Raw genomic sequence first — 17,102 nt, forward strand, 5'->3', positions numbered from 1 at the left:
ATAGAAGGAAAACTGAAAATTACAAGTTAGAGAACTAAATTTATATCCCAGCACCACCCAAAAGGGATAATTGTGGAACATTTCAAAGGACTTTGAAAGTTATTTGCAATTAGTGCTAAAAATAGCTATGAAACATTTCAAATAGTCTTGAAAGCCTAGTGATAAAGAGTGGTCTTGTGAGCAGGAAATGCAACAGCAAGTCCCCACATCTCCCCACAATTGACAGACATCTTTGTGACCTTCCAAGACCGGTATTTGATTTCTTCCTGTCTCAGATTTTTTATCTGTAGAACAGCAATAGTATGACCTCATTACTACCCAAGTACAAGCATATCTAAACACTTATAAAATGCTTTAAAAAGTCATAAAAAAAAGGTCACAAAGCAATAGAAAGATACCCATTTCAAAGTATATGCATTGATACTCTTTTTTTTCTGTACAGGGTAATTTACTAAAATAAGACTATGATTTTACTTTAAACCCAAAATAGTTGCAAAATTTTTCAAGTTGAAAAAAAAGTTCAATTTTAAAATGCTGAAACAACTTGAAGAGCCTATCCTTCCACCTTTTATTAACATCACTGGACTGGTTCAGCCCATTATTAATGAATAAAGGTACATACCATAGAGATTTTGATTATTTTTATTTTAGTACAAATTCCGTGATGACAGTTTTGTTTATTTCATTATCTGCTTCTTTAATTATTATTAATATACTTACTGTGTATCTTACTTTGTTAAGAGACTTTGCCATCATATGACATAGCTTTTCAAAAAAGCTGCTGGGTGCCTATTTATCAAAGGACAGTCCTTTCCATTGTATTACAATTTATGTTTACTCAGAAAGTGGTACATAGATGTTTTGAAGCAAATTCAGCTAATTAACCAAAAACGTAGTAGTTATACAGAACAGTCCAGAAGAAGACATTTTTATAAAATATCTTAGAAAAGTTACATTATCAGTGGAGCCCTTCCTGTTTTAGAACCTTACTACAGACTGCACTGAAGAACTAATTCCACTAATAAAACAGGAGCCAAACAAATTATCTTCAGATAAAGATGTCTATGAGGCAGACTCACTAGTATCCAATGAAAAATTTAAGGGCAGCAAGGTATTCAAGGAATCCACTTAATTATTGCCATCTTGCTCTTGTGGCATTTTTAGTCTGCATATTCTATATACTTTAGAATGAAAAAGAGAGTCGTTTTTGACGACAGATGAAAACCTGAAAGCTTTTAAGTTTCTATACACTCTATCTGTGGTATAATTGCTAAGTAAGGATAAGGTACTGAGCTGAATACCAGACTTAGAACAGTTTCAGCCACTAAACTCTTTACTTGGAAGAGCTGAGGAACAGAAGTAACCAAAAATGCCCTTACATCTGGAAATGGTTACAGAAACCAAAATGGTAAGTGTGTACAAAACAGTACAATCACATACATCCTTAAGACTTTTTTTTTTTTTTAAGAGCATGGGTTGGAAAATGAATTTAACGCAGTGTTTTTTCCACTTTGTTATGAAGATTTAGAACTGAATCATAGCACCCAAGTAGGTAAAATATTAAATTTCAGTCAAGACAGATCTAGTGAACTGCTCCCCTCCAATCAATTTTGATAGCATAGAAGCACAAAGAAGCTCAGTTTAGAGTCCACATGTGTTTAATCTTTGATTAATTGAACAAAAAGTAAGTGCCTCCAGCCGTATTTCTTTTAATCACAGGAAAGATATCTTTTCAGTTGCTTTGCTAGTAAGAGAGAGTCAGCAGATGTCTGTCTGGTCTGAAGGGAATTTCTCCTTCTCAGGAGAAAACAGTTTAAATAGAAGAGGAACAGCCATATGCTGACTATGCACAGCTTAACAGATGACGTAGAGAGCCATCCACTTCCACAGGGAGTAGAACAGGGCAGTCTTCAAATTAAATTTCTTTCAAATTCAAAGCAATCATCTGAAATCAATTTACATACAGGATCCAACTCAGACAGTTCTCATCAAAACAGCTCACAGACACAAAGATGCAAATCCATCTTTGTCAGCAGCCTGATTTTTAAGAAAGGTTTCAGTGTGCTGGCAGTAAAATAATAATATTAATAATTTCTTCAAAATTTTAAATACAGCTGATACCTTTGTTTCCTGGAGGAGGAGGATTCAAAATAATAACAACAATGAAATCTCATCCATATGAAGTATTTGGCAAAGGTTCTATATGCATACACTAAAGGGTATTGACACAATGCAAATTTTTCTCCAAATTTAGCTCAGGAGCAGGTGTTTCAGTACTTCAGGAAAACATGCAGGATTAGGAAAAAAAAAAAAAAAAAAAAGCATCCAAACAAGCAATGCATGAGAATTACCAGACAGCACTGTGTTTGCCTGACTTTATACTTTGACTGTATTATCATCTAGGAAATGTAAACACGAATAAAAAGAGAAATGATCATCTTCACTTCATTTAGTTATACCAAGGTGACTTTGGGGGGAAAAAAAAAGTCAGAGTTTAAAGCAGAAACTGGCAAAGAAAAGGAATTAGAGATCTATTGGTTTAAAAGGGCATATCAAAATCCCCTTGGAATAGCAGAAGCCCACCAACCAGACAAAAACTGAGAAGACAGACAGCGATCCCAACCCATTTGATAATCTCCACCACAGAGCTCCACCAAACTCTGCTTCAGGTGCTGTCTTTCACGGCCCACGGAGCGTAGGAGTTTGAGACCTGCCGAGGGGCACCTCACCAAGCGCTTTGGGAGAGGAGGAGTCTGCAGCAGAGACTGAAAACAGGCCGTGGGACTAAGACCTCTGTTTCCTTCTTTATGTAACTCGGATGACTCCCTTTATTGATGCTTCTAGTCGATGTTAATCTGAATTGTTTTCCACATGCTTCTGAACAGCAACAGATCTAAGAACAGCTTTAGTCAACTATGTTGATTGGATTCAGGAAAGTGACTTATACATCTATCTCAGGTTCATGCTTGAGAAGTTAGAGCCCTTTAAACTCCACCATTTATACATTTTTTTTGTTCACTCAGACTGATGAGTCTACTGCAAGGCATATCTTCCACTTGTAAGAACCGACTTCTCCAGTTTTGCTTTGAGGTTTCAGATAACCTTCTACCCATCCCACGGAAAGACTGTCACTACATTCTTTGATCTATGGATTTGCTGCAATGCACTGCAATTTCTGGCAAGACTACAAAACAATTTATTTGATCATCCATCCCATCATGGTCACCATATTATCCTAAATTACTCATCTGCTTAAAAATAATCTGTACAGTCACAGTATTATAACTTATCAAGAGCTTTGTCAGATAAAAGTAACCTAAACTCCTCTCTTCCACGTAGCTTCTAAAACACTAAGAACAGCCTTCCTCGGTCAGACAAAGGGCTCACTTGGCCCATTACTTTTTTGCCCTGACCTTGGCAGGAGTAGATAGATGCACTGAACAGGTGTCTTACTGCTCTGTTTTCACAGTAGTTCTAAGACTCATACGTATGAGTATCTAGAAAAAACTTCCATTCCTTGTATCCATATCATTATACCCAATAACAATACCATTGATATGTGAACTGTCTTGACAATGCCATTAGTTATAATTCAAGTTTACTGAGGACACGTGTCAACATAAGTCCTCTTAGTCTGTTTCCAAAATACATTGAAGCTTAGCATTTCACATCTAGTGGGAAAGATATGAACAGTATGGGCTTCCAAATATCTGCACAGAACAACCAAAATCATAAGACAATGATCTTATGTATGCACATTATACAACCTTCAGATCTTTAAAGTTTATTTATATGTTCCCAGATAAAAGTTGTCTTTAGGTAACACACGTACAATTTTCCTTAAATTAAAGACTTATACATAACTTCAGAATGTAGTTATACCATGCCGACTGTGTCAGTTTGGATACATATTTTAAGTCATTGCATCTTCAGTCAAGCTTTTTTTTTTAAAAAAAAAAATCTGTATCCTGTTTTATTCCTCAATACATAAATTGAACTTGCTCCCCCTGTACAGAATGAACATCCAATTACTCTGGTAAGGAACATCCCTTATTTTATTCTTTTATTTCATGAGTATTGGCAGGATGGAATCATCAAAAATTCACCAAGTAATATCAAAAAAAATGTAACAGTTCTTTTTTTTTCTCTCCCCCATGACCCAAGGGTGGACTATGGCCTGAAGAAACCTAGTCCTGAACAAAACCATAAATGAAAACCTCAGAAAAAATCCTCCCAAAACACAGAACTTCCATGGTATCTCAAAACTAATTACACACTAAAAACAAAATCATCCACAACTTAGACAAAACTTTGCCAAATAAAATCATAAACAACATAAACAGCACCATTGACATACATAGCTTTCAATACGTCTTGCAAAGTACTCCATGTAGCATGTGAGTGCAGGAAATCAGCTCTTTCTAGCAGGGCCTTCTGTACCAGCCTGCTCTCAAACCAACCCATAGGTTCGGTAGCCTACAACCTGATGGTAGGCTCTCCTCCCAGGGTTACACTGTCCTTTGCCTGCAGCACACTCAATGTTGCTGCAAGTCAGGAGGAACCCCCAGAGTCCACACACTGGAAGGAAAAACAAAGACTGGTCTGCTTTTGTCATGGCATGAATAGATGTATCACCATGGGAGTCCCAGACTACTAACTAGATCTGAGCTATCTTCACTCTACAAGTGTTTGTTTTGGATCCCACGTAACAGATTCGATCTCAAACAATCGGCATGGAAGCAACCTATAAAGCCATAGGAGTATTAATTTATACACAGCTTGCACACACAAACTATTTCTATTATCGCTGGAATGGAAACAATTTTAAATATATTAATATTTCTAGAACTGTGGTTTGAATTGCTGTATATAGTCAAAGTATTGATAACTATGTATGGTTTCTTTATCAAGCACTAAATGGAAGCCATAGCCTGCCCCACTGCATGTGCCTATTGGCCCACTGCACAGATAATGTGAAGCAAACAAAATGGTCATGATCCACAGCTGTGTTAATCTGTTATTTAATGAACTGATGGTAAGGACTACAGCTTTAATAGCAAAAATCCTATGACAAGTTAGGGACCCTCCCCTCCCCAGGATAGAGCAAGAAAGACCATTCTAAAACTAGCAGTAAATACCATAAGAAACGCTGAAATGTAGCCAACAAAAGCTGAGCTGGGGGTATTTTTTCATTTCTTTTGTGAGGTACAAATTGTAAAACAGCATACAAATATATCAAGTAATTAAAATCATTTTAGCATAGCTTTTAAGAACAAAATTCTTAAATTTTTGGTAAGATACATGAAAATATAGTAAATGAAGCAGCTGTTGGAAGCATAGAAAATATACCACCATTATCCAATACAGCCTTTTGTATAGTAGATCTGTTAATCATGCAAATAAACAGAAATGAAAAAAAATGATGGTTTGGTTAAAAAAGGGCATATTTTTTCTCTCAGGCCATGGGTGTCTCAAATTATGGAAGTTCTGATATGCTTCCAAAATATTTTGTTCATTGTCTTGCAATTGAAAAGCAAGTAACCCATTGTTTGCTTGATTCTTTTAAAACAGCAGTGTCAGCACATTTGGGATTGTTTAAAACACAGAACATTTATAAAAATTAAGTGGTTTGAATTTTGACACTATGGCATTACTTTCAACTAATAATGCTAGCATTAAACCAGGGAGACCCGATCTTGCCTAAAATTAATGGGAAATGAGAAAAATCTCCAGCTAATTGAACAGCTCATATTCTGTATAACACAGCAAAATGAAGCACAGATAAGTCATTGCTGATCTTTGGATTCTGTAGCAACCTTTTTTTTTCCGCCAAAGGAATTTCAGAACAACAGGGAATACTCCATTTTATCAACGTTGATTAATGATAATGCTGATGCAACCATCCTCTTCACAGGATGGTTATCTCTGTTTATGGGAATTCAAAGGAACTTAAAGTGGTTTTAACAGTAAGACACCTGCACTGACTGTATGCCATTCTTACTCCTGAATCACTTTAAAAGTACACCAATGCATTATTAGAACTCTAACAGTTACTTACTATATGCTGAAGATTATGTTACAAAGATGACAAAGCTGTATGTGAAAGAATCATGCCAAATTCCCTGGTCTTAACTCTAACTCTTCTCTAAACTCTCACTGTGAAAGAAGAAGAAATGGTCTAATTCAGTGGGAAGCAATGGATTTCATATCTTGGTTTCCTCAAGTAAAACCATTTTAGATTGATTCAGCCCCCTTCTCTGAAACTTGATGTGGGCCTTATGTGGATTGCTTGCGTGAAGATTAATTCTGTTCACAAAGAGAATGAACACAGAGACACAACATATTGGCTTCACGTTGGGATGGTCCAACTTGAAGACAATACAAAATTATGTCCTAATTGCACCCAGTAAAGGAGACCAACTTAATTCATTTTAATTCATAATCTCCTGAAATATTTTTTCTGTTTCCAATTTGAATCACAATTGAATATATATATATATATTTAAATATGTCACTATTTTACCTTTAAACCATGTAATAGGACAGATGGGAATGTCAGGACAGCTGTGGAAGGCTCATGGAAGACCAATTTCTCTAACTGAACGATGATTATAATAGTAATTATAATACAATTAAATCTAAGAACAGCCACTATAATATTTAAGAATCCCTTTGCTGTTCTGTTGGAATTCTGTGTAGCCACACTTCCATGCCCTTTTTTGTTTCATATCACAAATCTCAAGTAGATGTACAGAGTAGAAATATGTATACAAAATATGAATATAAAACCTCTCTAATTCCTTAGGTAGGTTGAACAGGACAAGATTTCCTTATCTTTCAATCTGTGTCTTACAGGTGTGAGAAAACACAATCAGGAAAGTCTTTAAAATATGGGAGTTTTGTAAAGCATCTGCTATCCTCATTAGGTCTAACTCAGTATGTGACAACACCATTTTAGCAAAAAAAAAAAGTGTAAGGTTCACTTCTCAAACATTCATGGATGTAATACTACTATGCTTAACAGACAGAGAAACAGAAACACAGAAATAGCATACAAATGCACGCTAGGATCTAGAAGTCTGACAAGATGTTTCAAATAAGTTTAGTTTTTCCATGTCTTCTTCATGCTCAGGTCTCATTAGGAAAAACAGTCTTCCTAGAAATAACATTTAGTGGGATTTCCTAGTAGCACTAATAAATGCCTTCAATTACCAGGGGCTCAATGAAAGAAACAGAATAAACAAAGAGTAAAAATAAGAGTTCACATGCCTTTAAAAACTAGGTGGGGGACTTAAACTACATTAATATTCAATCTCTTAATGTTCTTCAACTGACTGTAATGCCAGAGGAAATAGATATACCCAAACTTTTATGAGTAGGCAAAAAAAATTGTTCTTGCTTTCCTCGAGTAGAGGTAACTACATTACAAAGAGTAGCACACTGACATGCAATTTTGACTTAGTTGTGCAGATATTTCTTCTAAATGACATTACATCTTTTGTTAAAATATGATTCAGATACAGTTTATAGTAATCCAGGCTTTCAATTCTTGCTACAGCTGCATAGTAAGAGTAAGGTAAATCTACCACTGATAAATCTTTTAATAAGCATTAGCAATACTACTGCTATGAAACCTTCTATGCCTCAAGCAACTTTTGTTAATGCCATGACTTGTGGTAAGCAACAGCATAGCTTCACCAAATTTTTTGAGATCCTCCCTTTGTCTGAAGCTTCTTTGGCTGAAGCAAAAAACAAAGGAAGGAAATAGAACTTTCTATTTAAATACCTTTCAATTGAAAGGAGCATGAGACAATTTCAGAAACATTCTTTGAACAGTTAGTTATGACAGTTTATTACTATTTGCTTTTTAATTTAGAATGAACAGTTAAATATTTCTGAAGGATCGATTTGATGAATCACTGTCCCACAGAAGCATATTTTAGGTAGCATGTTACAGTGAAGAAGCACTGTAAAGAAAAAAAAATAAAAGAAAAAGAGCTTAATGAGATTCTCCTAAAGTTGAAATCCTTCTTCATTAATTTGAATGCCTATGTGCATATAAAAGTCACTTGTTTACCAGCAAGAGGTAATAGCTCATGAAACAAAGTCTGCAGATTTGTTCATTAATTTCAGCTGGGCTTAAAACAGTGCTGTACCATAGCAGTGATGGATGGCGCGTTCAGTAACTTTACCTAACACCATACATACAAGACCATATGACTTTTTGGAAAAAAGAAAAAAAAAATCAGATTTGACTTCTCACTGCAAGAAGGAAAGAAGGATACTACTGTTTTAGAATCATTGAGCAGACAGCTGTTGAGTCACATTTCGTGACTCTTTTTTTGTAATTATTATTTTCTTTAAGTCACAGCACAGTAAATATACAAACTGGGACTCTGCTGGGATCTAACAGACAAAGCATTTGGACTATTATCCAGTGTAAATTGATAATAACAGCTTATGTAGCGTAAAATACGCCGCTACTTAGGTTAGAGGTTACGTACATGTGTACTTACTTTACAAATACTTTTGCAAAGCATTACTTTTGAGAAACAAGTCCATATGTCAATGGAAAAAATTCAAGTGTTGCAATAAAACTTACTGTAGAACTTTCACGGCAAAAGTGGAAGAAATTTCTCTCAGAGAAACATGATTTAAAATAAGAGTTGAAGAAGCCACTGAGCAGCAAACAAAACAAACTTCATTTGCACTTGATTTTTCAAAAGATCCTCAAAAACTTTGGAGTGGAAAAAGAATGATGAATATATCCCTGCAAATATTGTTGCCTCTCTTGACATAGCTAAACTTCTACATAATGCTACAAAACACACATCCATGTGATTCACAGATATCATTTTCCTTAAAAAGGAGTAATGGGAGAAAAGTATAAAAGGAAAGCTATCACATGCCAATAACTGAATTTGATCTTGATCATATACATGCATTCATCAGACAATCTTGAAAGATTCAAGAATATGAAGTCCCTGCAGTCACCTTCCATTTTGCTGATGTACAACTTCACAGTTTTCAAAACATCTTTGGCTTCTCTGCTGTGAAAAATGACTTGACTCCCTCTTGTTTATGTGATAGCCAAAATTGTCTCAAGAACAGTTCCATTTTGTGCTCCCACCTGTAAAAGGTGACATTTATAGGGAGAATTACCTAGTTTAATTTTGACAGGGACATGCCCTTTATGAGGTTTGTTAGGACCTTTCATAACTGTAGAATGTGTCACTTGTAGGTAGTAATCTGAAACCAGTTACATTCCTCAAAAACAAAACAGGCAGCTAATTTAAGTAGGTCTCCAGAGATCAAAGAGCCGAGTTCAGGAAGTCAAGAAGAGGGAGGCAAATGGACTTGTAGCAGGCTAAGTCTGTAAAGAATGACAGGCTGTTATCTGATTATCCCATCACACACCCTTTTTGTGCTACCATATTGAAGATTCATTCTACTGCAAATTAAGTTTGAACATACACAGTGAGCCTCCATGTCATAAATTATGTGGGAGTAACATTTCAAATAAAGATGAAACCAGTCAACTATAAAAAAAATCCCCAACCTAAACACGACTTACATCTCTTTACTTGACTTGTAATTTAGCTTTTTGCCGAGTTCATATTTATGCAAATTTAGATCCTTCCATTTATGAAGATCTTATACATTTAAATTACACAGAAAATGTCATTTAGTATCAAATTAAAAAGTGATTTTTCACATGCTGTGTAGCTTAGAATAGTTTTACATGTCTCTAAAGTGCGTGAGAAATTTTAATTCTTGAAATATTGGGTGGCTATCAGGGAAAACTACAGTCCCTGTAATATAATCAAATAGAATACAGTTCACGTGGGTTCAAGTACTGGTTGGGTAGATTTAAGAAAGATACCACTGTATCATACAGGATCATCTTGCTTTTAAAGCATTTTTGGGAGTTGGTACAGAGACAGCTTCAAGGAAATAACCACAGAAACTGAAGGAAATGCAACTTGAAAAAAAAAAAAAAAAAAAACATTATTGAGTATATAACAAATCCATGATGCCATAAGTAGATACATGGGATCTTCAAACATTTTGCAAAGGCCGCAAGAGGCAGAAACAGAATAAGAAAACTCTTTAAAAAAACTCTTACTTAACTTGATTTTCTGATTATTATAGATGGCATTTAAGTCTTGTTCAATACTATTAAGGACTATAGTGTCATGACTGAGATACACATCAGTGTAAGAAAATGCAGCATGCTTTGGATTAAATGACATGAACACCTCAGTCAAGTCGACAAAGAAAGTGACTTTTCTATTTCTGCTGAATAGAAAAAGGACAAAGCAGAGGGATTTTTTTTCTCAACTGCTACAATTTACTGGGGATTTTAGTGTCTTTTCCATTGTGGCTATCACATTTAAAGCTTTTATTTTATTTATTTTTAAGAGTTCCTTAAACACACATAGCTTCACTATAGGAGATAAAGCAGATTTTAATATTCTGTATTTGCTTAATTTTTGGTATGAGATCTCTCTACTTTTCTTGCTTTATAACTGCAGAATCAACGCACATCCTACTTAAAGAACACATTCACCTTGTTACACAGTCCACATAGAGAATGTATTGCCTATCTCAATGATGAGTGATGGAACTGCTTAGAAAATGAGCTTCACAAAGGAGTAAAGGACATGAAAATTTTTAGTATTTACCTAAATCAGAAGTCAAATTCACATGTCCATCAACCTAATTGAAATGGTTACTCTAATAGGTGACAGGAAAAAAAAAGTCATGCTAAATTCCCTATCACGTTATAAAATATAAAGTGGTAAAGACAGGAGTTGCTTCCTCTAGTGCTTTAACTGCTAAGCTTTCACAAAACATTTGTTTCCTATGTTTTTTGGTTAAACTTGCAGCAAAGCACAACCAAATGATTACTCTAAATGATATTCTATATTTTGTAAATGGAAATAAATCTAACATATTTTTGAATGTTTACAGAGTAAACTACAACATAAGATTTCTAAAACTGCAATTGTATGTGACTACATGCACAGAATTGTAAATGCTGTTATGTTCAAAACAGGTGTACTGAGAAGTTAATCAAAACAGCTTACTGATTTGTAACAATCCACTATGAATATAACTACATCTTATAACGATGACAGCATAGAAGCTATAAACCACAGATTTTGAATTTAACATAAATTTATCCCACCAACCTGCAACTCTTCTTGCTCCTCACCTCTTCTGTGCTATCTAAAATATTTCGGTGCTTTTGCAGTGCCACATCACCTTTTCCATTAAAATCATAACCTTTTCTGTTAAAATTCTTTGTCTATAATCCGCTGGTAAACAACTAAAATCATGTACTGTTATACTGTTACCAACCTACAAATCTTATTTCCAACTGAAGAGAGCAATTACTTTCCCTTGCAATGGTGTTGGTGTGTATTTTCTGACACTAGACCTCAAAATGAGAGCACTTTTGAACTGGACTAGCAATTTAACATTATACTACTGTTAGGTGGCACACATTTGAAAAGATACTCATTTTATTTTTGCCTTGTCTATTTGAAGATACTCATTTTATTTTTGCCTTTTAAGAGGCAGAGCCTCTTAAAGAAAAAAAAAAAAACTACTGGTCATATCAGTATTCTGTATGCAGACCTTGTCAGTAAGACTCTTACTGTAATCACATGAAGATGACTTAAGGCAGAGCTTACATACCCATCTAGTAACAGTGGAATTCATATGTGCAATCGTGTATCAACTACTGAAGTCTACCTCACGGACAATGCAGAAACACTACGTGTATTTCAGACATTACTTCTAGGCGCATCATAAACCACAGAGTATGAAATAAGCATGGCCACTGCTTTGCTGCACGGACAAAATGTTAAAACTCATTTAAGAATCAACAAGCACTGGTACAAAGTAAATAACAGCATCCAGATAAAATCAGAATCTCTTAAACATGGAGGCCCAGTAAAACACATGTACACCTACAACATACTGTATATAGCATTTTTAACTGATCAACAGATAGTTTAAAAAGGTTATACGTTTGCTGGATAAACATACTTCCAGTTAGCCAAGCACCAATTATTTTTATCGCTAAAGCAGTAACAAGGAAACAGCATGGTCATAGGTCTTAATCACATCCATTTAGTGTGTTATATGTGATGCTGGAGATCCTTCTGGTAGAAGCATTATGAAGTACTCTCTGAATGTGGGCAAGGCTAGGCAAAGGGCTCAAACAAACGAACAACTTTATAGCCCATTTCCTTCACCTCCTGTGGGAGTTAAGGTTTATCAGAAGGGCTGGATTTTCATAAGTCATACACCAACAGTGGCATCTACTTAGCTTGCCTAAAGGTTGACCGACAGCTCTGACTCCCAATATGAATTGTTTAGTCAGAGAGATCACTATTTTCAGAGAGTGATTGACCAAGTTCTGAACTGGCTCTTCAACAGAACAGATGAATCGCTATAGATTACACAGGAAGCCTAGAAAAGCAACTTAAGATAGATAACTAACTTCTGGATTGGAAGGTTTCCTCTCATACTTAACTATCCCAAAACTGACATTTTTTGACCTACACATGGCCTTTCGTATGGCATGTTCAAAACCCTTTCATGTACACTCTCTTCCTCTGAAATGAGGAGACTTTAAAGAGCATACAGGAAGAGATAAGGAATACAAAGTGACATGAACACACTTGACTGTTCTTTCCTTTGACCAAATACTTATAACTAAAGAGATCATTTGTAGACCACTTCTTTTAGAGCAAAACAATATTATTTTGTGTCTCTAAATAAGCCTTTTTTTTTTTTTTTGAGTGTTTATTTGAGCAACAATTCCAAATGTACCCTGGTAGTTAAAATCCTGGCTGCCTTGCCTCCTCTTACATGTGGTGTTTTGCATGGGTATTTGGAGAGGAAAAAACATCTGTAAGTTGAAATTAATTATACAAAATCTAACAAACACATCTAATAATCATAATTCCATGGAAGCATGAAGATGTGTGCAAGCATACAGAAATATCTTAATTTATAAAGTGATAGGATACCTCTTCCATCTTTCTATTTTCTTAACTCTACTAAAATGCATATAATAAGACTAACCATATAGTTCATTCATTGTTTTTGTGCTAATGATTCATAGGCAGCCCATTTTTTTTTTTTTTTAAATCTTTGAATAACATCAAAGTAAGGGGCTGCTACTGAAGAGTGGGGAAAAAGGAAAAAAGAAAAAAAAAAGCACTTACTTGCCACTTCCAGCGATGCATTATGACTTACAGCTTCCCCAAGGTAATTCCTTGCCACGCAGACATAGACCCCTTCATCCGGCCTACTCTTGCGCCCATGAACTATGCGTAAGAAAAATAAAGATCCGCTGGGCAGCAGCATCCGATGGGAACGAGGGTCATCCTTGTCAGTTTCCACTCTTTCCCCACCTTTATACCACTCAATGGTTGGGGTTGGTCTTCCTTCAGCTTTACAGTTTAAAGTTGCTGGTTCTCCTTTTGAAACAATTAAATCAGAAGGGTGTTCAACAATTCGAGGTGGAAAATCTTCTTGACGAAGACGGGAACCTACAACATAAAAATGCGAAGTTTTCTTATTAGATCCCTGCCAGGTAATTATAGAGTTTTGCAATACAACTACTAAACCATTACCCTATAGTGCAGGATTTTAATAAGAATAGCTATTACCACATTTCTAATTGGAAAAAAAAAAAGCCCCTTACTGTATTTCATTGTGTGGAAGGCTCTCCCAAGTGAATAAATTCAAAAGCACTTTTCAAAATGCAACCTATAATAGTGAAATAAACTGCCATTTTCCTAAATCATACACATGAATATATCAATATAAAAATGGATGCAAATTTATATATACATAAATATGTATACATGTAATTATGAAAACCAGTTCTACAGATACTCTGCAGTCATCAGGCCATCTCTGGCAAAACCGTTACTGCTCTAATTTATAACACAAAGTCATGATCAACTTCATTCAACCTTTTGGGAAGTTCAACAACTCACGCAAAGCCTATGGAGTAAGCCTAACTTCTCCAGTACCCACAAAGTTGCTTTATTCTGCTTGTACTATCAGCTCTTTTTAGTGACTTGTTAAACAGTACCACGGGTGTAGAAATACACAGAATGCCCAAGTGCTTCTTACAGTTCTTGTATCAGGAAAACCAGAGCTACTTTTTATATTAAATATTTTTATCCACCTTGACTACGCATTACCCAATCTGAAATTCTGAGCCAACATAAGACAAAAGCACTGGGGATGAAAGAAGTTACAAGCAAACAAGATGCTCTTTTAGAAAGACACTCAAGTTCAGCCTAATTCAAACTGTGAGCTCAGAGCAGCCTGGAAATACTATGATAATCTGGACAGATACACAATAGAGGATAATATGACAACAAACTGGGTGCCCAAGAACTCTGAATTAGAGATAGGGTGCGACCTAAACTTTTGTAGGTTTAAATCTCAATTGACTCAATTAAATCTCAATTGACCCAATTTTAAATTACTATTTTCCTTATTTCTTTCTTTATATTTAACTTTGCCATGTATAAAATTAGTCTCACAACTTTTGTGATGAGCCACTCCCTCATACAACTCCACTGCCCTCAAACGAGCATACCTCACAAGGAAAGACACGGAAACAATCCCACAATCGATGGAATTGAGTACACTTTCAGCAAGTTTGCAGATGACACCAAGCTGTGTGGTGCAATTGATAACAAAGAAGGAGATGCCATTCAAAGGGACCTGGACAGGCTGGAGAAGTGGGCCCATGTGAACCTAACGAGGTTCAAGAAGTCCAAGTACAAGGTCCTGCACCTGGGTCAGGGCAACCCCAGACACGAACACAGACTGGGAGAAGAACTCATTGAGGGCAGCTATGCAGAGAAGGACTTGGAGGTTCTGGTGGACAAAAAGGCTCATGAGCCAGCAGCGCATGTTTGCAGCCCAGAAGTCCAGCTGCATCCTGGGCTGCATCAACAGAGGGGTGGCCAGCAGGGAGAGGGAGGTGATTGTGCCCCTCTGCTCTGCCCTCATGAGGCCCCACCTGGAATACTGCATCCAAGTCTGGAGCCGGCAGCACAAGAAAGATGCGGATCTGTTAAAGCAAGTCCAGAGAAGTGCCACAAAGATGATCAGAGGGCTGGAGCACCTCTCCTATGAAGAAAGGCTCAGTGAGCTGGGGATGTGCAGCCTGCAGAAGAGAAGGCTCCCGGGAGACTTCATTGAAGCCTTTCAGTACTTAAAGGGGGCTTATAAAAAGGATGGAGAGGGATTCTTTAATTGGGTAGATAATGACAGGACAAGGGGGAATGGTCTTAAAATAAAAGAGGATAGATTTAAACTAGACATTAGGAGGAAATTCTTCACTGAGAGGGGAGTGAGGCACTGGAACAGGTTGCCCAGAGAAGTTGTGGATGCCCCATCCCTGGAGGTGTTCAAGGCCAGGCTGGATGAGGCCTTGGCCAACCTGATCTAGTGGGAGGCATCCCTGCCTATGGCAGGCAGGTTGGATTTATATGATCTTTAAGGTTCCTTCCAACCCACACCATTCTATGATTCTATGAAACAAAAGGCTAGAAAGCCCAAACCAACTGTACATCACTCTGGAAATGTAAAAATCCCAAGTTCAAAGTAAAACGTATATAAAGATAGTTAAGAATTCTTTCAAAAACCCAAGTTTGTGTATGTGATACTACATGTCTAAGGTTTGTATTTTCACAGATTCTACCAGCCAGCTAGTACGCAATACAGTTTTAAGCCTTTCTGTTGTTTCCATCAGCCAGGCCCACACCACAAATAAATGAAATACCATTTTCAGATATATTGTATGTATACCTTCCATACTGACGTTCAAGTCACTTTACACTAACTGAAAGTACCATACAGAATAAAAGTTCGAAGACTGACCTCTAAATTTTCTTGAAAACAGACTCAAGATTCTTGAGGGGGCAAAGTTCTTATGTAAGGTCAAGTTCTCAGATAACTCCAGGAACGCTCATATACTTTTGAGACTTCATTGATTGGTAACATCAGAGGAATTAAAATGATGGAAATGTCAATTATTTTATATATATATTTAATCTGGTGTTTTATAAAGCAGCCTGTCTCTAGAAAAATTCATAAAATTGCTTGAAGCGGAAAGGGACAAAGTTATGATTAGTTGACTGGCACATAGTGAGCATTAACCACAGATTTAGTGACAACCACCTGAGGGATATAATGGCCTTGACAACTAAGTTATAATCTTCCCACATATCTATACATTTTTATTTTTATTTTAAAGTCTCTTTCATTTTAGCCTAGTTATTTAAGCTGCATTTATGCTTTATTGAGAATAAGCAGCTTCGATTATCAATGCCAATCTTACAGTGGGCACCAATCATGTAATTTTCCTGTCAAAAATCCATCCTGAAGGGATGTTTGGTTAAAAAAAAAAAATAGAAGCAGAACACCTATTATACACTGGATCTGCCATTAGATATACAGAGCTGCTTCTCCTCCCAACCCCCAAAAGATGACAGCACTGTGTTATAGGAACTAACCAACTTGTGTTCCGTGCTTTTGTTCTAACTCAAATCTTCCATAAAAACTCAACAGGATGCGACCAATTAAAGTACGCCATACTAATTATTTCATGATGCTACTTAAAAGAACAGTTAATATGAAATCATGTTTCCAGTTTCTTGGACTGTGCCACAATTATTTTTACAAGAATTCAAGCACTGAAATAAACAGACATGAAAGTTCAAAGAAAGATAGCATTAGATGAATGCTAAATTTGCAGTGGCAAGAATTGTGTTTCTTCTTGCCTTAAAACTTCCTGTTGGTATAATATACGAAGTATTGAAAATAGAATGGAATATGCATTTAAATAGGAAAGCTGCTATAATGGGTACAAATACTGCTGACCTCCTGGGGAGAGAGGAAGAAAGAGGTCCCGTTCATTTTCAATTTCACAAATACAGCATTTAACGCGTGTTTTTAGAACACTAGATCTCTAGTCCATTCTTTTATTGAAGAGCTTAATATTTTAACATAAGAACTAAGTTACTGTCCTGATTGGTATACAAGATATTAAT

At 36.0% G+C, this 17,102-nt stretch overlaps 1 protein-coding gene across 3 annotated transcripts in view; it reads right to left on the bottom strand.

Moving 5' to 3' along the window:
• The window catches only part of ROBO1 (roundabout guidance receptor 1), a 704,094-nt gene that overhangs the window by 266,881 nt on the left and 420,111 nt on the right, over window positions 1–17,102 (bottom strand). For all 3 annotated transcript variants that reach the window (XM_048080853.2, XM_048080848.2, XM_048080849.2), the window contains one exon: window positions 13,245–13,571. In XM_048080853.2, coding sequence (XP_047936810.1) covers window positions 13,245–13,571 — 327 coding nt within the window. The remainder of the gene's footprint in view (window positions 1–13,244; window positions 13,572–17,102) is intronic.

The sequence above is a fragment of the Anser cygnoides genome, chromosome 1 (assembly GCF_040182565.1).
Source record: "Anser cygnoides isolate HZ-2024a breed goose chromosome 1, Taihu_goose_T2T_genome, whole genome shotgun sequence".
NCBI classification, from domain to species: Eukaryota; Metazoa; Chordata; class Aves; order Anseriformes; family Anatidae; genus Anser; species Anser cygnoides.